The sequence below is a fragment of the Mastacembelus armatus genome, chromosome 7 (assembly GCF_900324485.2).
Source record: "Mastacembelus armatus chromosome 7, fMasArm1.2, whole genome shotgun sequence".
Lineage (NCBI taxonomy): Eukaryota > Metazoa > Chordata > Actinopteri > Synbranchiformes > Mastacembelidae > Mastacembelus > Mastacembelus armatus.
This window is the reverse complement of record NC_046639.1, coordinates 5266960-5287829: the sequence shown is the minus strand read 5'-3', so window position 1 is coordinate 5287829 and position 20870 is coordinate 5266960. Positions and strand designations below refer to the sequence as shown.

Sequence of the window (20870 nt, the reverse complement as noted above, 5' to 3'; positions counted from 1 at the left end):
GATTGGATGCACCCTCCGTGACGCGGCCTCACCGAGCTCCGTGATTGGCTGCAGGAGGAAAATAAAGCTTGGAACAAATGGTTCCGAGCCACAGTGTGGAGTGCCAAGGCTGTGTGACAACTCCGCGGCCGACAACACTACCGCTCACAGAGCTGAGACTTTGGCTCGTGGACGCTTTTCTAGGGCGTGCAGCGTGTTTTCGCAGTTGTATGCGCAGTACCGAAGCATTTTGTGTCCGCTCGATTTTACCTTAGACAGCTCAAAATGGCTGCGTTGTTGCTATTTTCCCACAGCAGCTGCCCCGGCGCTCGCAGCCAGCCAGCTGTGATGCTTGTCAGGCTGGGTGTCAAACTCTCCAGAGCGCAGATCAACTATCGCCACTTTATATAGAAGTTATGCAGCATCAAGTTCAGGTTTCTTGACGCTGCGGATGCAGATTCATAGTCACTTCTCACATTTTTCAGAGAAAGATGATCAAAATAATTATATATTTCAGAATAAAATATAATACGTGTATATTATGCTCGGTACCAGGCGTTAGGAGTTAATGAAGTTTGAAGTTGAGCAGTTCCAGGAACAGACAGTGAATTTGTCGGTGTCTTATTCGCAGGTGCGTTTAAGGCAATCAGTGGGCGTGATTTCGAGTCACCTGTGGACGCCTATAAATTGTTTCAGGTCGCAGAATGGCGTCAATTCCAGCTGGCATACCGTGTTAGTTCTTGTAGACATTTATATGCAACTGGTCTGTAGAGTCTCCCGCCATGAGTTCTGCAAAGCCATACATCGGCTGCAAAATAGGATTACTTTCAAAAGCCCAAAATCGTTATGAGGGGATTTTGTATACAATTGATAAAGTGAACTCCACAGTAGTACTAGCAAAAGGTGAGTAGTGCAGGTCTATGCTTTATAGTCTGTCAGCTTGTTAAGATGCCTTTAGGTGTGTTCTTGCATATTTCTATAAATAGAGCTATTGAAACATGTCATGTTGATATTTAAAACAACTTTACTAAACTTTCTTTTTCTACCAGTCAAGTGTTTAGGGACAGAGGGACGACCCACAGACAGACCAACACCACCCAAAGATGACATCTATGAATACATCACTTTCCGGGGCAGTGATATAAAAGACATCACACTGTGTGAACCACCAAGATCTCACTATGGTCTACCCCCGGATCCTGCAATAATACAGGTATACAGTAAGTGCGTGATTCACAGCCCACAGTTACAGAATCTATTTCTTCAAGATTCAAAGCATTTGTCATATGTGCACTAAGGAAAGCATGTTTCCCTGTACATGCCAAGTAAAAGTACAAGGTATAAACTAGATAAATACTAAGTATTCAAGTACATGAAGACCTAAATAATGTGAGTCTTAACATTCTTTATTCAGTCCTCCAGTTTGGGCTCTTCAGGCATCTACCCAGGTCTTGGGCCAATGAGCCCCATAAGGATGCCTGCCTACAACCAGCTTGCTGCCAGCTCTCTGCTTAATCAACAGTATGCTTCAGCTCTTAGTCTTGGTGAGTCACTGCATTTATTTCTAGTAAACTAACAAACCAACAACCTTAGTCTAGATCTGGGGTCTCCAACTCCAGTCCTTGAGGTCCACGGGCCTGCTTCTTTTTCAGCTATCCCCCAACAGTTTCTGACTGACTGAACACATCTGATCCAGGTAATCAGCAGTGGGTCGGGCAGGGATAATTGGAAAACAAGCAGGACCTCGAGGACTGGAGTTGGAGACCCCTGATCTAAATAATTACTCTCAAGTATATTGTTCACATGTTTAGTTGTGTTCTTTATACAGGGCCTGTTTTTTCAAGCTTACCTGTTAGAATTCCAATGGTGGAAAAGGCTGTTCAGACCCTGCAGGTGGAAAGTTCTAGGCAGAGCAGGGGTTTGACTGCATCCCAGGACCAAGACCAACAATGGGAGAGAAGGAGACAGAGGACCAGAGGAGAGAGTTCCCAGACTAGAATGGGCATCACAACCAGCAGTAAGCATGGAGAATTTTTGTGATGACAGGCTAAATAAATACAATTTATTTTAAATGATATGTCCATTGATTGATCTAAAAATCAAAATGCTTGGATTGTTTAATAATCTGCAATCATTTTATAACTATGTGGAAGTTTTACATGTCTTATCTGTACAATTGCAAGAAGTGTACTCTTTTGACTGTAAAAGTTCTTGAATTATAGTGACGTCAGGCCCAGATGTGCCCAATGCTCGGCAGGAGAATGAAGATAACAAGCCACTACCCAGAAGAAAACAAGGTAATTAAGTTACATGTTTGTAAAAGATATTCTGAGCACAAATAACAGAATAGACCTCTAGTTACATTTAACTTTCATTACATTCCTCCTCAGGACCTCAAAGGCGTAGGAACCGTAGTAGAGGCCAGTTGATGGCAGCCAGTGCTCCTTCTGCCACCCTTAAGTTTGACACAGACTTTGATTTTGATTCTGCAAATGCACAGTTTAAGGATGAACTGGAGAGGGAAGGGCAGGACAGGATGACAATGAAAGGTAGGTTCCATTAATTTATTTATTAGTTCAAAAATCTTGAAGGAGCAATGATTTATGATTAGCATGTGTTCCCATTTCAGCACATTTGAATTTGTTTCCATTTTGTAACCTAAAAATAAACCAACTTGAATGTTGCTATTGTTCAGTACTGTATGTGCTGCTTCATGTAGGTTTTTGGTTTTGGGATGATGAATAGATAACATGTTAAATTAAAGAATCACAATAAGACACATTTACCTTGCCTGGTCTTGGCATATTATGTCAGGCTACTTAAAAAAAAAAAAAAAAAGTCTCTTCTTCTTCAGCTGGCAATCATAAGGACAAAGAGAAATTAAAACAGGACTCGGACTCAACTACAGAGGATCATTTTGGACCAAAATTCTACTATGACAAGGCAAAGTCTTTCTTCGACAATATTTCGTCTGACAATAAGTTAAGGTAATCTATTCACCATGTCCTCAATATTTCAACACTAGTTTGTCCGGTATGTAGAGCTTTGTGCTTATGCCTCTTTATCTGTTGACCATTGGTATCAGACTAACATGGTCAGATGAGCGGAAGCGCAATCTGGAGACTTTTGGGGTCCCTGGACGGTTTCTGAGAGCCCAGGGCTTCAGGGGTGGGAATGCTGGACAAAGAGGACGGGGTGCTGCTCAGACTGCACCTTCTTACAGGCCCAGCCGTGGACAGCTGTAAAGGTCAGAGTCACTACTGCTAAAGGCAATTCCACCCTTCATTGGTTATTTCCCATTATGTATAACGAATTAACGAATGGGGATGCACTACCCATTTAACTTATTGCTGGTGTCTTTTGTCATGAATCAGTAAAGGCACCTCTGACAGTGTATGAAAAAGGATCTGTTTTTTTTATTTATTTTTTCCCCAAATCATGAGGCTGTTGTCCTGCACCCATGCTGCCAGTATTTTGTTTTTGGTTTTTTTTTTTTTTGGTCCAAAAATAAATATTGAAGCATTTTGCACTAAATGATCTCCTGTATGTGACAATAGTGTGTTTTTCGCTTTTATCTTCAGGATATTTGCCTGAAGAATTTTCCTTTACTATTAAATTTGAAATGAATATTTAAGTTGTTTGTTTTTTTTTTTCTACTTGAAGAAATTATTCTTAAATGTATTGGTTTCATATTTAGAAAATTGTCTTTTGCAAGTACTCATTCGTTATTTTTGTAAACTTATGAAAAGATATGAGCGCCACTTAACTGCTAAATCTTGTGTATTGCTTTAATCTGTCGGAAGCAACAAATGAGAATGTAAATAAACTGGAAATTGCTGATGCATGACGATGGTCTCATACTTTGAGGCCACATCACATATTGTATTAATCTGCCGGTAAACTGAATAGATAATGGCACAGCAGCCCTGCCTAAATAGCGAACTTGTGTTTTGCAAGGGCCAGTTTTTGTTCCTACTACAGGCAAACAATGTCGAATTCTGGTAAAGATTCTCATATAAAAATGTCCATTCACAGTAACCAGCAATTGTCAGCTAGTAGCATTAGATGTTAGATGTCTAACAATACTACTGTGGTGTCATGTGTATTTTTTGTTTTTTCCTGAAGCTGTTTTAAAAAAAAAAAAAAAAAAAAGCAACTTTACAGCAACTCTTTACAATCGCTCCTTGGAGCGTTAGCGCACTGAGCAGTGTGTACAATGTGGACTGATTGGCTTTCATGAATCAAAGGATACCCCGTCTACAGCCAGTGTGAAGTGGTAGGCTACTCACTGTCCGGGCTATACCAACAACTGAGGGAGAGGGATTTTCCCCTATCGTCTAACAGTTTATCTTCTGTGTCATTATTGGCTTGGAGACTATAAATAACACACGCAGACAAAGCCAATATTTAATTATGTTAAGAAAAAGCCAGTGTTTTCTCTTGTGCTTTTATTGACGACAGAGGGCTGGCATTGTCAGTACCCCCGTTTCCTGGCAATGGAGAAACTATGTAACCAAATAGAGGGCAGCGCTCAAGATAATAAATATTAGAATAAAAGAAGCGCTTTTATTTCCCATATGACAAAATGTCGGTGGCATTTTCATCGGCGCGCCCCAGGAGTAAAGGGGAGGTGACACAGCAAACGATTCAAAAGGTAAAAATATTTGGTGCGTTGCTGCGTTTGTGATGAAATATTCTAGTCTGGATGGGAGTGTGCGGGTCCGCCGCTAGTGCAGAGAAAGTATAGCCTGTGGTGAATATAAGATAAATGGCAACTGGTATTGTAGCGTTACAAGCAGCTGGAGGTGCGAACCAAACAAAGCGGTGATGTAGGCGACCGCTTTTTAGGCTCCACAGCAGCTGGGTCCGTGTTTCCGTGTTGGGAAGTGTTCTCTGATTTTTGTTTTTTCCCCCAAACGAGTGATGAATTATTTTTGTATGTGAATCAGAACAGCTTTGGCTTTTGCGACTACTTCTTCTTTTAGGTGACACCATATTTGTCGGATTTTATTACTTAATACATGCAAGCTTCAGCTTACAGCGGCCATTATATTATATGTCTTCTATTTGTTGTGACACATATATATATATATGAAGGCGGGGTAATACATGGAAGGATAGTGAGCAACACAGGACTATGCTGGGCTCTTTTCTCAGATCGTTTTATCTATCACTGAACCTTTTATATGGATAGTTTCTGCTGAGATATATGACTTTCAAACAATGCCCTGAATAAAAGGCTCTAAGAAGCTGCTGCTTCATTTGGCTCTATTTCGGGAAAAAAAAGACAAAGTGACCCAGAAAAATGTTCCAGGCTGGTTTAAGTTCCAAGAATCCAGGACATCATTGTAAAGTCTTAACATACGTTTGTGCGTGATTTAGTATGCACTGTGACTTGAGATGCTCTGAATTGAATTTGTTTTGTTGCCTCCCTAAGATGTTGGATGAAAATCATCATTTAATACAGTGTATAATGGATTACCAAAGCAAAGGCAAGGCAGCAGAATGCACACAGTAAGTGTTCTCTTGTTTTCCTTCCTGACCATTGACTTGTAAATATTATATTAAAGCGAGCATAACTAAGTAAAGCTGTTTAATTTTCCCTTTTGTGACAGGTATCAGCAGATACTGCACAGAAATCTTGTTTACTTGGCTACAATAGCAGATTCAAATCAGAATATGCAGTCACTACTACCTGCGGTGAGTCCTTCATGAGGTTTTAGGAAAATATAACATAATAGATTTTCAATCATGCTGTTCCTGCCACACAACCCATCACCATCTCCTATTTTTTTAGTAAAGCCTTAACTTAAATTTAGTAGGTAAATTATGTGGTAATTGAACTGAGTGAACTGAGAATGAGTCAATATTTGGTACAGGGATGAGTACAGAAAGAAAAATGAGCAACATCAACATCAAAAATTGTGAAAGAATCTTAATGACCAACTGCCATCAGAGTGTGTTGATATTTGTCCTAACTTTTAGCCTCCCGCTACCAATATGTCAATGGGTCCTGGAGGGATGGGTCAGAGTGGGGGTCCAAGCAACCTCAATGATAACATGGCACCAGGATTGCCCCCCACATCAATGATGCAGAGCCAAATGAGCAATGGTGAGAGTTCATCTCAAATGTGCATTTAGCAGATAAAGTCGGGTCCATGTGAACATTACTTTGCCCACAAACCCACACTTTCTGTGCACACATATACAGTAGCTCCATCTTGTCTGTTCTCTGTCTTGAGTGCTTGCTTGGTTATGAGTTTGCTGCCTGTCTGCAGATACAATACCATGTTTTGTCAGTCACAGTGGCTCTCCTATATACTTTTTGCTTGCAAGTATCTTTGGTCTTGCATCCAGCTAGTACTCTGATATTCAGATTTTTTTTTTCTGTTTCTAATCCATTTTTACACTGTTACTCTCTTCTGCAACCACGCAAGTTTCCTGTAAAGATGAACTGAATGTGTTTTCATGATTTACATGACCTGGTTCCACATATGATTGTGTACTAGCTGCCTCTGACTGTGCGTGTGTGTCGTCAGGCCCCAGCCATGCCCCCATGCAGCAGCAGTCTGGTCAGTTGCAGTCGGCTATTTCCTCCACATCGCTCAGCCTGCCTGCCAGCAGCTACGGTAGCTCGGCCTCAGCGTCCAGCTACAGCCATGCTGCACCTTCCTCCCAGGGCGGTATGATCCAGGGCCCTGGGCCTGGCTATGGCTCTTCCTCTTCTTCTTCTTCCACATCCTCATCCTCCTCTTCCTCCTCCTCCCGCAGCAACCTCAACTTACAGTCCAACCAAGGTGAGCCAGGCAGAGGAGCCCAGTAATCCAAAAACAATTTTTGTGGAAAGAAATAATTCCAAGCTTAAGAAATGAACCCTCCAGAACATTTAATTTCTAGAAACGTACACTCTTAAAATGCAAGATGCCTAATTTCTTATTTGTTTTGTTTTGTGGGTCAAATGCAAGATTTTCAAATGTTCAGGGTAAGGTGAAAACAGTTTCAGATATCTGAAATATGAATGTGTTCATGCCAACACCCCTGTGATCATCTAAAACATTTGCTTATATGCATATCTGCACTCATCAATCTGTAAATTTCCTCCTAGTCAAGTGTAATCATCAAAATAACCAAACACATTCAGTTCATCAGTGAGGTGTCCCAACTTCTCCCCTCTTCTGCTTTAGGCTTTACATCTCCTAATCTCTGATCCCTGACCCTGAGATGCAGCCCTCCTCTCCCTGGATGTCCATGTGTATTTATTGTACCTCTGTTGATGCACTGACTTCACTTCCTTTTTTTTTGCATTTATACTTCAGAGCAGCATCTTGAAAGCATCACTCCAAAGAGAATTTTCTTTAAGAGACCTATGACTGCTATGGACCTCTTTTGGCTTTCCCTTGTGCCCTGGTTGCTATGGACCTCCTCCTGCATTTGTTTATTTGTCAGTTTAATTATGCACATTTCTGCCAATCTCAGTTCTGACAATGCTGTGTATGCAGTTGAATGTTAATCATGTTGACACTGATATGTTCATAGAGTGTGTCTGTGCATATTAATGTATGAGATCTCCCCTCCATAATCCCACCTCCTTCCCAGTCTCCATGATGCACCAACAATCTGCCACACCACACTACTCCCCAGCCCAGGCTGGGGGCCCACACTATCAGGGACAGCAGTCCATGGGGATGATGGGTCAGGGCAGTCAAGGAAATAGTATGATGTCACAGAGGCCCATGGGATCCTACCGCTCTTCACAGCAAGGTAAGTGGTAATACTTCGTCATGTTACTTTGGGTTGGAAATGGGCTCAGTGAGTCTGTTTGCGATGTCAGCGTAGACGGATGTGTGTGGCTATGGAGCTGTTTGGATTCACATGGTTAACAGGTTTATTAGCTTTCCAAATGTGGCTCTGCATGCCAGTTTCCAGATTATTAAAAATGTTATGCTTTTTTTGGAAGTGCCTGATACGTATTATGATGGCCTCATGCATAATCAAAGATCAGAAAATGAGAATAAGTTTGAGAGTAATATGAGAGTATCCCAGTTACCTTCCTGCAACCTTAAGAAACAGACTGGAGATGTATCACAAGGGTCACATTAAGTTCCAGTGGCTGTAAATCACTGATGCTGTGTCAGTATGTGCCTAATAATAGCTTCATCCTGTCCTGTTACATCTTTTGAAGGGTGTAAAAAAGACACTCAGTAACTAAGGTATACAAAAAGATGAGATACAGTTTCTGGGGCAGCAGTCAAGGCACTCAGCCTGGGACACTTATCCTTATTGACCTTGCATGACTGGCTGAAGTATTTTCAGATATGACTGTGTTTTGAAATTGTGTCCATAGTTAAGTTGGGTGACTTGCTAACCACCTATTCCCGTATTGGTTGCATGGTTGTTGCTAGGACTCCTCTCTCCACTGTTGGTCACATTGGTCATATTGGGAAGATATGTTGCCAGAAGCTTGTTTCACTAAGGTTGTTGAAGTTAAAATAAATATGTTTCTAATGCCACAGCTCATTTCTGCATTTGGAAACCTTTGGGTCCATTTAGGTTTGAAAAGCAGGTTAGATTGTGCATGGCTCTTTCGTGCATCTTCCAGTCAGTTTTTGTTCTGTTGGTTGTCTGAGTTTATTAAATAAAATTGAAAGGAAAAGGGAATGCGTGGAATCTGGAGTTTCTGCACACCACTACAAAGCAGAGAACTGATTTTTATCTGATAACTGGCTTTATAATTCTCATTTTCTCCTCAAAATGACATCTTACATGATTTTTGAGGGAATTATATAGTGCAAAACTCAACTTCAATTAGTGTTTCTAAAATGCAGGTTGGTCTGAAATAGTTTTATTTTATTTCACCGTTTTTAAAATCATCACCAGTGAAATTCTACATTATTCAAATACACGTTATAAACATATTAATTAACTCTATGAAATTATGACTTTCAAGAAACATTTTCAGTTATAATCTTTTTTTTTTCTTTCATTATTCCTAATACGCACATATACATGTTCAGACTGCAAAATTGGCACAGCCCATTTAGTCGCTAAGTCAGCGGCCAATTGGTCCAACCAACTGTTTAACCAATCGTGATGTCACCTGTCTTGCAGGATCTGCACAGCAGTACATGGGACAAGACGAGTTCTACGGAGAGCAGTATGGACACACTCAGAGCTCCAGCGAGCCCATAAACCAGCAGTATTACCCTGATGGTAATCATGCACATCCATAAACGTTATACACACAGCTCTCAAACACACAAGTCCCCATTACAGGTCATGCCATTTTCCTTTTAGAGCTATCCCACAAGATTCAGCATTTCCTCCCAGTCATTGTCTTTTTTCCTTAATATGGGAGATGAAAAGCATAGAAAAAAATTGCAAGACTGACAATGGTCTCAGTTCTGTTTCCTCTCAGTGTGTCTGTGTCCATACTGTCCCCTTTGGTGTGCCGAAATTTCAGATTTCAGAGAGTTCTGTGGCAGTATGTTGAGGAGAGAGTATAAATTTCCTCCAGGGTATTTCTTTGCGCTTTGTGCACAATGTTGAAGCCTTAAAAAAATGTTGTTTGTAATTTTCTTCTTGTATGTCAGTTATAAATGTTTCAGATTCAAACTGTAAAAGTTTGTCTTCTTTATCTAAGTGGGTTTTGCCTTTGCAGAGGTGCTTTTGCATGTGCTTGAATCGTGTTCTCTACAGGTCACGGGGAGTATTCATATCAACAATCTTCATATAATGATCAAGGCTATGAGAGGTCTTTTGATGAATCTTCACAGCATTACTATGAAGGAGGTAACAGTTATTCATTTTTTAAAGTAAAATCTTGTTTGTTTTTTTTTTTCTTTACAAATTCAGACCTTGGGTTGTCCAAATCCATCTAGCAAAACTATATTAAAGTACTAACTCACGGGCTTAATAGCTGACATATGTACCTGTGGTTATCTACATCCAGGTAACTCTCAGTACAGTCAGCAGCAGGCCCAGTATCAGCCAGGTTCTGGCCAGCAGCAGCCATTCAGTCAGCAACAGTACCCCTCTCAACAAGGCTACAGCGGCCAGCCACAGGGATACGGTTAGAACAATCCACGACCTACATTCACACAAACATAAACACCCACAAAGCAAACAAACATACTGACAACATCATCTCCACCACAGGACCTGGCCAGGGTGGATCCTCCCAGTATTCTCAGTATCAGCAGGGTCAAAGTCAACAATATGCCTCCTACCGGTCCTCCCAAGGAGGCCCTGGGGCACAGACACAGAGGCCCTATGCCTATGAACAGGTACATGACTAATACATATAACACTGTAAAACTATATGTATATTATTCATGTAACATGTCTTGTTTTAAATAGAAAACAATTTTAAATTCCAACAGAAAACAGTGTGAAATAATGGCATTTATCATCTACTTGCTGCAACAGGTGCTTAACACCATAATCTGATTTTCCAAGTTATCAAAAATATCATTTCCTTTTTCCATATACTTTTTAGCGTAAATATGAGGAAAGCTGATGAATGTAGGAATAATGGAATCACTTTAATTTTGGACTGTGCATCTGTCTTAGTGGCAACAGAAAAGAAAAAGTGAAAAACACAATATATAAAAATATAATCCAACCTCTGTGTAAATATTTTCACATTGCAGGGTCAGTATGGAAATTATCAGCAATAAGGTACAACAGTGTTTTTCTGGAATGGATCAGCGGTGATTTGCTGGGTTCAGCTGTGGATTAGAAGATTTGGCTGCATCAGATTGTTACCCTCTCATTAATTATTTTAGCTAAGACAAAAAAACTCATATATGATGTTTTCCCCATCTGTTTTACTTGCTGCAGACCTGTAGCTGGTAAATTAAGGCGTGACATACTCCTAGTCACCCCACAGAAGGTCAGGTGGTTGTAGAAGACAGTTAATGTGGAACTTTTATATGAATCAAATATAGTACTGAAAGGGAGTAGTGAAGTATGCAGATAAGCTCCAGCAATCTTCCAATACCAATTTCTGCCTTTTCTTTGCCTTTCACTTGTCATTATCCTACCCCTTGCTTTATTTTGCAAGCCTCTTACTATTCTTTTTTGGTACACAGAGCAGATCATTGGTTTATGAGACTGTGGCTATAAAAAGCAAATTGGGCTTGAAGGGAATGTTCCTTGATATTTATCTAATAGACTAGGTCAAGATCTTCCTTAAATTCTGAGTAAAGACACTGTTACATCTCACAATGAGGGAAATTAATTTTATGAAGGGGAAAATATTGGTTCTCCCTGACTTGATCAGGGAGGTTCATCTGTGTTAGTCAAACTGTGATGTGTTGCTGTGTGGTCTAACATTATGTGTTTTCACTCTCTACATATGTCTTGCTGAGGTGATAGACAATAGATATCTGACGATCAAGATTTAAAAATATGTGTCATTGTCCCTGATAATCATACATCGTGGTAGTATTTTTGACACTTAATTTTCGATGGCATTGTTATGCACGAGCATACAGTATAGTTATTGTGCTGTGCTGAGAGAAGCTACACTCCTCGGATGCCATTCATTAATGGTTTTACATAAAAACATATCGCCACTTTGTCTGCACTTTATTTTGCAGTGACAGTGTATGTATTGTCTAATATTTTGTATTGTAGTGCAATTCAGGCTGTTTTTAACAAATTATCCTCAAAAAGCCAAAGTGACACAGGAACAGAGCAGTAATGTGTCCTGCACCTTTAGTTCAACAAGTGCAATATGCTCAGTCAGTCATGTTGAGATTGGTTATTATGGTGAATTGACACATCATATAATTTTTTGTTGTTTTGTGACATACAGTGACATACAATGGCAAAGACTAGGGCTGGCTTGTCTTATGCTATTAATGTTATGTTGTGGGTTTCAACTGACATGTCATGTTTAAAAAATAATTTTCAGTATTTATGTCACTTATGAACTTATTATGTGATATCTTTCATCACCAACATGAATTACTTTTTTTCAGTAAAAACGTTATCACAAAGGAAATAATTTAGAAGATTAAGAACTTTTAGAAGGTTCATTGTCACCTAGTATACAAGTACATTTGTGTCATTTAACATATTTATGTTATTTCATATCTATCTATCTATCTATCTATCTATCTATCTATCTATCTATCTATCTATCTATCTATCTATCTATCTATCTATCTATCTATCTATCTATCTATCTATCACAAAATGGGCATATATGTATTTATTTATTTATTCAAAAGCAACACATCTGGTCATTTTGCTTATAGCAGTTTCTTTGATCAATAATAAGGATTATTAGTATGGCTGTAAGGGTGTAGCTTTGCAGTGTATCATGTAGTACTCAGCTTACCTCAGAAGGGTAAAAAACTCAATAATTGCAGTAATTTTGCAGGGTTAATCCAGAATGGGAGCTACCTGGCTGTCAAACAGCTCAATTACTATGTACCACTCAACAGTGACAATCACAGGCTTCTCTATACTACAATGAATCTGTGTTGATGTTTCATTTTAATGTGAATTGAACATTTATGGCAAGTCTTTTCCAGTTCTTTGTAGTGTGTCATCACTGATATGGGTGGTATGCCTTGTGTGTGTGTGTGTGCGTGTGTGTGTGTGTGTGTGTGTGTGTGTGTGTGTGTGTGTGAGAGAGAGAGAGAGAGAGAGAGAGAGAGAGAGAGGGAGAGAGCAAGCGAGAGAGGAAGTCAAGTTTGCTGTGCATAATCCAAATATGAATGTTATCTACTTATCTATTGTAAGACTGCATTGCCTGATCTTTTCTGCTGTGTTTTGTTACTGTTTGTTATATAAAATAAATGGACATTCACATTTTGTGCATCTGTATTTATTAAGTAAAGATCAGAAGTGTCGCATCATGTAGGCTACAGTGCTGTGATGGTTGTATCATCGTCTGTTTTCAGGTCGTTTTCAGGTCATTTTCAGGTCACCACATACTCCGGCACAGTAGGTGGCAGTAATGAATCAAAATGTAACAGCGGAACAGCTAACGCGGAATTAGCAACCGCGTTTACAAACTGTCCTTTCACGGATTCCGTAGTTGTCATGTCTGCTGTGTGTAAGCATGGACCTGTACGTTTTTACATGACGTGCGTATCCATCCTGAATTTACGAAACACATATCTTCTGAGGCGAATTATATTTTCTTCTCTGCTAGTGACGTAGTAACGTTACTGCCAATTGTCATAATGTTGGCGTCATTCTCGAGGGTGAAACCCTGTCGGTGGCTTCTTCCAGACATATTTATAGGGAGCATATTAGGACCAGATGTAAGCAGAAAAGACTTGACTTTGTTCAGTCATGAAGTCACCGGGGGAGTCCGACATGTCAGCAGCTCCTGTTCGCTGTGCGCCAAGGCCCGAGGAAAGAAAGAGATGTCCGAGAAAAAACTGGTATGTTTTTGTGCTTTGTCCACTTTTTGAGTCTCTTATCAGTAGTTTCCGTATCTTATGCAGGATAGAGTGCTAACAACAATATTAAAAGAAACAGCTGTCATACGGTTTTCATGTTTTTATACGCGCACCATTTCCTTAATTTGCATAATTTGTCGTATAATGAAAATATATGACATTTTTTTCTCCTTCATGTTTGCTTAAAAAACAAAAATTGTGAATGAAAGAATATATTAACTGATAGTATATTGAAGAATATTCAGTATCCAGTCTAAATTACTAGTACACATTGTTTACTACATTCCTGGTGTAAAATCATACTAGTACAATACTGGAATAAACTTCTGGTCCTACCGAGATAGACACAGCATGAAAACATACAAGCCTTTATTTGTGCTGTGATGCATTAAAAAATCTGAAAATGTCAAAGCAGGCAATGGTCAGGATAATGTATAGCTGATCCACCAGTTGGGTTTTTGTAATTCTGGCATCACTTTGTCAAGCTGCATGTTCTGTTCCTTGATGTGGCCCATAGACCCGTCACTTTGTAGACCATCGCCGTGTCAAGCTGGTTGCTGGGTCAGGTGGAAAAGGGGCCTGCAGCTTTCACAGTGAGCCCCGAAAAGAGTGGGGCGGACCAGATGGAGGGAATGGTGGCGATGGAGGAAGCATCATCATCAAAGGTAAGTTGTGTGCTTGTCTGGTTCAAGGAATGTGTACTATTACTAGACTCTTGTCATGTATGTTCTATAATTTCCCCAATATTCCTTTAGACACTTTAAGAAGTTACCATACTGGCACAGTCATCCATTCTGCATCATACCAAAACATGCTCCCATCTTACTTATTTGCATCCTTTCAGCTGACCAGTTTGTTAAATCGTTGGCTCAGATAGATCCAGGTTACAAGGGAGAAGATGGACAATCAGGAGGCAGCAAGAACTGCTATGGCCGGAATGGTAGCCCAATTTATATTCATGTGAGTCCTGCATTTGATCATCTTATTAAAAATGAAAGATAATCTATGAGTATGTTGGTGACATTGCTAACATAAACCTAATGCAATGTTTTTGCATTTGTAAAGGTACCATTAGGAACCATTGTAAAGGAAGAAGGAAGAATTATAGTGGACCTTGCTAAACATGGCCAGGAGTATCTGGCTGTATTTGGAGGGGTTGGAGGTAAAGGTAATCGATTCTTTCTGTCCAATGAGAACCGTGCCCCAGTGACAGCGACTCCAGGAATGATGGGCCAGGAGAGGGTGCTTCAGCTAGAGCTACGCACCATGGCGCATGCTGGCCTGGTGAGAAAAAGCTGCCAATGCTATGAAAATGTCAACACCACAAATGTATTGAAGTAATCTTTTAAATTTTTATTCCATCAGGTAGGGTTTCCTAATGCTGGGAAATCATCATTGTTGAGAGCCATATCAAATGCCAGGCCTGCAGTGGCTGCATATCCATTTACAACACTTAACCCACATGTAGGAATTGTCAAGTACAGGGATCACGAGCAAATTGCAGGTAGTTAATTTTAAACGAACCATCAATGCATTATGTGATTATTATTTGTTACTCCCCAACAGTAAAATAAATCTGCAATAGGATTTTGCTTTGAATAATTTAGAGTTTTCAGAATGTACAGCGTAACATATTTGCTCTGCTTTAACTCTTGCCCTGGATAGTTGCGGACATCCCAGGCATCATTCAAGGAGCTCATCTGAATCGAGGGCTGGGCATCTCCTTTTTGCGTCACATAGAGCGCTGTCGTTTCCTCCTATTTGTTCTGGACCTGTCAATACCTGAGCCCTGGACTCAACTCCAGCACTTGCATTATGAACTGGACCAGTATGAGCCTGGGCTCTCACAGCGGCCTCGGGCCATCGTAGCCAACAAAATTGACCTACCTGAGGCCCGAGAAAAGCTCGCAACTCTAAGAAGCCATGTCAGAGAGCGAGTCATCCCTGTGTCGGCTGTCACAGGACAGAACACAGAGGAGCTCATCCTCCACCTCAGAGAGCTATATGATGGCTACCTTCACGGTGAAGGCAGTGGGGAACGCAAACCCCTTAGGTGGTAGTAAAAGCAATCTCCTCTTTTTCTTGATATTTCTATAATGTATATTACTACTGCAGGAGGTCTCAATAAATATATATACAACAAAATTGCCTGTTGGTGTTTCATGAATGACTTGCAGCATATCGCTCCATACACTGAAACATTGTGTTTGTCAAGGGGAGCCTGTTGAAACAAACAAACCACAAAGCCTCAGTCTATAGAAGGATGTATGAGTGCATAAAGATATGAAGGATGATACTGAGAAAACTGCAGATTGGCACAACAGTCATGTTTCCAATTCCTAAAGAAACCAGCAGAGGGCATGTTTCACCTAAAGGTTTATTGTACATGTGTAATATTTTCAGTTGAGTTTTTTGTGGTAATTAAGTAAATTAGGCTTTATAGAGGCTAAATGATAGATAAACAAAGTAAAATTGTGCTTGTGTATTGTTTGTCCCAGTGGCCTCAGGCCATCAGAGAGGATGGTATATTTTGTTTTGTCTGGAAAAACATGAGTGAAGTGATGCACAGCTGCTCTCTGACCCCATGTTTCTGTATTGGTCTGCAGCAGATTTTGAATATGTACTAATATGCACAGTTGCTGACCTTAAGTTGATATAACACTACACAAACACAGTGACTCCAATATGAATTTATTGGTTGATTTGCCAGCAACCCTAAATTGATGTGTGTTTAGTGGTGAAAATTCTACTTAATTAAGAATTAAAGTTCTGCTTAAGTATTTATGTTGTTGTTTTAAAAAGGCCAACTAAGGCAAAGATACTTTTGACTCATTTTTTATGATAAATGTATTAACCATTTCAGTTATCAACAGAACACTATGACAAAAACACAACAGTTAAGTGTAATCCCAGCAAACACAGAGCCTTCCAGGAACCTTTCTTGATGGTTCTCATTTGCTTTTATTTTATGTCCACAAACACATAGTGTAAGTGCTGTAAATGAATGTTTTGTAATATAGTCACAATGGGGTGAACCAGTGTTACCAAAGCTTATGCTGATTTTTGTGTAGACACACATGACAATTGGGTGAAACAAAATGCATCACTCAGCTTTATTTCATATCTCTGTACCTCAGATAGATAGATAGATAGATAGATAGATAGATAGATAGATAGATAAACTTCATTGGTCCACAAGGGAAATTCCTTGGTCACAGTAGCATAGTTACATACAGACACTGAAAAAAAAAAAAACAAAAGGAAAAAAAATTAAAATAGAGTAGAAAAATACAAGCAAAAAATACAATATTTGAATAAGTACAATATACACACAGATAGAAGTAAATATACACTATATACAAACATAGTCAACACCACAGAAGAGACTGTGGTGGAGGATAGTGGAGCCATCTGCTGCAAAGGAGGGTGTTATTAAACAGAAGGATGGAGAATGGTATGAATGAAGTCTTTGAAGTCTACTGTTCACTGTGACAGCAGAGCTGGATGAGATGGATGGAGAGCAGTTTGTCCAGTGTTCTCCTGTCCCTCACTGTCTCGAAAGTCTCCATGTCCCTGCCATGTCCCTACTGACTTCACTTGCATTCATTTTTCTTTTCTTTTCTAATAAATAGGGCCAGCATTTTACACTAAAATGGGCAGTTTGGTTTTGCAAGTTATAAATGCTTGTCTACTGATATGTGCAGGTAACTGTGGAGCCCCTGGCTAATCAGCAGGAAATAATTTGTGAGTAAATGAATGTACTTGCCACTTTAACTCTAACTCTCTGACATCAAGCCACAGGTTATGTTGTTCAAGGTCTGTCTAAGTCCAAAAGAAGTTTGACAACAAGGTCCTATGATGTGTGCTAACTGTAATGTTCTAAATACTTTTATTTCTTATCAATGAAATACAGTAATAGTGTAATCTCCAACATCAAGATTTCCCTTAGTGTAAGGCTGTTGTATACAATTGGGACATACAGTGGGTACGGAAAGTATTCAGACCCCTTTAAATTTTTCACTCTTTGTGTCATTGCAGCCATTTGCCAAAATCAAAAAAGTTCATTTTATTTCTCATTAATGTACACTCAGCACCCCATCTTGACAGAAAAAACCAGAAATGTAGAAATTTTTGCAAATTTATTAAAAAAGAAAAACTGAAATATCACATGGTCATAAGTATTCAGACCCTTTGCAGTGACACTCACATTTAACTCACATGCTGTCCATTTCTTCTGATCCTCCTTGAGATGGTTCTGCTCCTTCATTGGAGTCCAGCTGTGTTTAATTAAACTGATTGGACTTGATTAGGAAAGGCACACACCTGTCTATATAAGACCTTACAGCTCACAGTGCATGTCAGAGCAAATGAGAATCATGAGGTCGAAGGAACTGCCCAAGGAGCTCAGAGACAGAATTGTGGCAAGGCACAGATCTGGCCAAGGTTACAAAAGAATTTCTGCAGCACTCAAGGTTCCTAAGAGCACAGTGGCCTCCATAATCCTCAAATGGAAAAAGTTTGGGACGACCAGAACTCTTCCTAGACCTGGCCGTCCAGCCAAACTGAGCAATCGAGGGAGAAGAGCCTTGGTGAGAGAGGTAAAGAAGAACCCAAAGATCACTGTGGCTGAGCTCCAGAGATGCAGTAGGGAGATGGGAGAAAGTTCCACAAAGTCAACTATAACTGCAGCCCTCCACCAGTCGGGGCTTTATGGCAGAGGGGCCCGATGGAAGCCTCTCCTCAGTGCAAGACACATGAAAGCCTGCATAGAGTTTGCCAAAAAACACATGAAGGACTCCCAGACTATGAGAAATAAGATTCTCTGGTCTGATGAGACCAAGATTGAACTTTTTGGCGTTAATTCTAAGCGGTATGTGTGGAGAAAACCAGGCACTGCTCATCACCTGCCCAATACAATCCCTACAGTGAAACATGGTGGTGGGAGCATCATGTTGTGGGGGTGTTTTTCAGCTGCAGGGACAGGACGACTGGTTGCAATTGAAGGAAAGATGAATGCGGCCAAGTACAGAGATATCCTGGAAGAAAACGTCTTCCAGAGTGCTCAGGACCTCAGACTGGGCCGAAGGTTCACCTTTCAACAGGACAATGATCCTAAGCACACAGCTAAAATAACAAAGGAGTGGCTTCGGAACAACTCTGTGACCGTTCTTGACTGGCCCAGCCAGAGCCCTGACCTAAACCCAATTGAGCATCTCTGGAGAGACCTGAAAATGGCTGTCCACCAACGTTCACCATCCAACCTGACAGAACTGGAGAGGATCTGCAAGGAAGAATGGCAGAGGATCCCCAAATCCAGGTGTGAAAAACTTGTTGCATCATTCCCAAGAAGACTCATGGCTGTACTAGCTCAAAAGGGTGCTTCTACTCAATACTGAGCACAGGGTCTGAATACTTATGACCATGTGATATTTCAGTTTTTCTTTTTTAATAAATTTGCAAAAATTTCTACATTTCTGTTTTTTTCTGTCAAGATGGGGTGCTGAGTGTACATTAATGAGAAATAAAATGAACTTTTTTGATTATGGCAAATGGCTGCAATGACACAAAGAGTGAAAAATTTAAAGGGGTCTGAATACTTTCCGTACCCACTGTACTTTCACAGACAATATCATGCAGAAGGTATATATTCTGTAGCTTTGGCAGGGGACCAGACTAGTAACAGAATAGTTTTGGAATAAACAATGACATTGACACTTGATTTGTTTGTGCTGAGCAACTAGCTTATTTCTTCCATATCTTTTTAATGATAACAATTTGAAAATTGTTTGCTCAGGTTTTATACATGTATAGCAGCAGAATTTAATTTTGGCCAGAAGGTTACACAGAGTGTCTCTGTGTCTTTGTGTTGTAACTGCACCATAGTAGTGCACCATAGGCATGTTTGAGCTTTTTTGGTGAAAACAACTGCTGTGGAACAATTTGTTTCTCATAAAAATAAATCTAAAAACAATGACGTATAGCTTGCTTAATTATTTGAATGAATGTTTAGGTTTTCATTCATCTGTATTCAATACCCTCCTTATATAATTGCAACTATTCAAATTGAGATAACCTATTTGTTGTTGGCATTAGCATGCTATGTATTATCAAATAAATGATAATTGGCCTGGGATAATCATGGCCAGCAGGTTGTGGAGAGGTCAGCTACTCTCTTGTTAAATAGGTGGGCTACTGGTGTTCTCCATCAGGAACCTGAGCAAATTCAACAGGAAAAGGAATAGAAACAATACAGATTGGAAACATTAACAATAAAACTTACTGAGAAGCATGTTATCATGATTAAATGAATTTCTCAAGTTGAATAAAGAGTTGAGCATATCATTCCTAGAACAGAGACATCTGTTGTTTTATGATATACACATATGCATCTATGTTCTCTTTTTTTATATCACTGATTAGCAGTACATGTTTCACACAGATGGACTAGACAACAGCCCAGTGTTTCTCTGGATGTGTGTTTACAGATGTGTGGTGGAACAGCTTGTTGGAGACTCTGGAAACTGTAGAGAATACATGCCTTTTCCACAGCGCATGAGAGGAACAGTATAGGTTGGGGTTCCCCAGCTATGTTTGTACATTACAGATGTACCATGTTTCAGATCAAAAGAAACAACAGGAAATGACCACCTGGTAAATACTTTACTTCTTTCCTTCTTGCAGTGATTGTCTGGTGGAGCTTCAACAGTAGATAACTTCTCAGCTGTATCTGTTCAGTTAACATTTGTTGTTTCTGTTATCTTCACCACAGCCTCCTAGATGATCCTGGTGAAGTAACCATCATGGATGATCCGTAGCCTGACCAGGTGGAGCTCACACATGTTATTCTGACCCATTTAGACATCACCCCTTGTTGGCACAATGTCAATAAAATGCATGGTACTATCACTATTAACTTCTATGTACAATTTCATGTATGTATTCTTATTTTGTTTTTTTTAATGCTCAGACATGAGGGAGCTGATTCAGTGCTATTATCGCAAAGGCTTCCAAGTGGAACTACAGCTCCCATCCACTGTCCTGTCTGCATTCCATTGGTTTCTAAAGCACCAGGTAAACAAAACACACCCTTTTTACTGGCATAGGAGGTGCAGTTATATATGAGATTAGTGTTTCTGTATTTTCTCCAGAGACTCCAGGCATTTTGTTTTTCTTTCCAAACTGCTGCTTGTGTAATGTGAATGCAAATTGGCAAATCGTTTTAAATTGTGACTGATATGTTGTTCATTCAGTTGCGCATTATATTTATTTCATATTGACGCCCACACAGTGAGAGAAACACTCGCACCTCTTCGTTATTACAGACACATACTGCCACGGGACAGACGGCTCTTTCCCAGAATAAATTTAGCTTTTATTCTAGCTGTGTGTCAGAATGTAACCTATATGTGTATGTGTGTGTGTGTGTATGTGTGTGTATTTGTTTTTACCACATTCAAACTTTTAAAGACA

General features: G+C 39.9%; 3 protein-coding genes across 3 annotated transcripts; all 3 read left to right on the top strand.

The window, feature by feature from the left end:
• Nucleotides 1–10: 10 nt before the first annotated feature.
• On the top strand, nucleotides 11–3563 carry lsm14b (LSM family member 14B). Its single transcript, XM_026333471.1, has 8 exons — nucleotides 11–882; nucleotides 1029–1192; nucleotides 1394–1523; nucleotides 1808–1996; nucleotides 2202–2276; nucleotides 2370–2528; nucleotides 2834–2966; nucleotides 3065–3563. Exons 1-8 carry the CDS (start codon nucleotides 762–764, stop codon nucleotides 3222–3224), a joined length of 1131 nt encoding a protein of 376 aa, XP_026189256.1. The 5' UTR covers nucleotides 11–761; the 3' UTR covers nucleotides 3225–3563.
• Nucleotides 3564–4564: 1001 nt separating this feature from the next.
• Nucleotides 4565–11225, top strand: LOC113146160 (calcium-responsive transactivator-like). The gene is made up of 11 exons (XM_026333470.1): nucleotides 4565–4633; nucleotides 5417–5493; nucleotides 5595–5679; nucleotides 5965–6091; nucleotides 6519–6776; nucleotides 7576–7740; nucleotides 9088–9189; nucleotides 9676–9768; nucleotides 9929–10048; nucleotides 10135–10262; nucleotides 10629–11225. The coding sequence occupies exons 1-11, from the start codon at nucleotides 4565–4567 to the stop codon at nucleotides 10653–10655; spliced, it is 1251 nt and encodes a 416-aa protein (XP_026189255.1). The 3' UTR covers nucleotides 10656–11225.
• Nucleotides 11226–13024: 1799 nt separating this feature from the next.
• Nucleotides 13025–15545, top strand: mtg2 (mitochondrial ribosome-associated GTPase 2). Its single transcript, XM_026333469.1, has 6 exons — nucleotides 13025–13382; nucleotides 13918–14065; nucleotides 14245–14360; nucleotides 14466–14684; nucleotides 14766–14904; nucleotides 15066–15545. Exons 1-6 carry the CDS (start codon nucleotides 13179–13181, stop codon nucleotides 15458–15460), a joined length of 1221 nt encoding a protein of 406 aa, XP_026189254.1. The 5' UTR covers nucleotides 13025–13178; the 3' UTR covers nucleotides 15461–15545.
• The last annotated feature ends 5325 nt before the right edge of the window (nucleotides 15546–20870 follow it).

Bases quoted from the DNA above. Each gene is read 5' to 3' on its own strand.
- lsm14b (XM_026333471.1), top strand. From the start codon at position 762: ATGAGTTCTGCAAAGCCATACATCGGCTGCAAAATAGGATTACTTTCA. The intron at 1,193-1,393 runs GTATACAGTAAG...TTCTTTATTCAG, and splicing joins CGGATCCTGCAATAATACAG to TCCTCCAGTTTGGGCTCTTC. The intron at 2,277-2,369 runs GTAATTAAGTTA...ATTCCTCCTCAG, and splicing joins ACTACCCAGAAGAAAACAAG to GACCTCAAAGGCGTAGGAAC.
- LOC113146160 (XM_026333470.1), top strand. From the start codon at position 4,565: ATGTCGGTGGCATTTTCATCGGCGCGCCCCAGGAGTAAAGGGGAGGTG. The intron at 4,634-5,416 runs GTAAAAATATTT...TGCCTCCCTAAG, and splicing joins CACAGCAAACGATTCAAAAG to ATGTTGGATGAAAATCATCA. The intron at 7,741-9,087 runs GTAAGTGGTAAT...CCTGTCTTGCAG, and splicing joins CTACCGCTCTTCACAGCAAG to GATCTGCACAGCAGTACATG.
- mtg2 (XM_026333469.1), top strand. From the start codon at position 13,179: ATGTTGGCGTCATTCTCGAGGGTGAAACCCTGTCGGTGGCTTCTTCCA. The intron at 14,361-14,465 runs GTGAGTCCTGCA...GCATTTGTAAAG, and splicing joins GTAGCCCAATTTATATTCAT to GTACCATTAGGAACCATTGT. The intron at 14,905-15,065 runs GTAGTTAATTTT...TGCCCTGGATAG, and splicing joins GGATCACGAGCAAATTGCAG to TTGCGGACATCCCAGGCATC.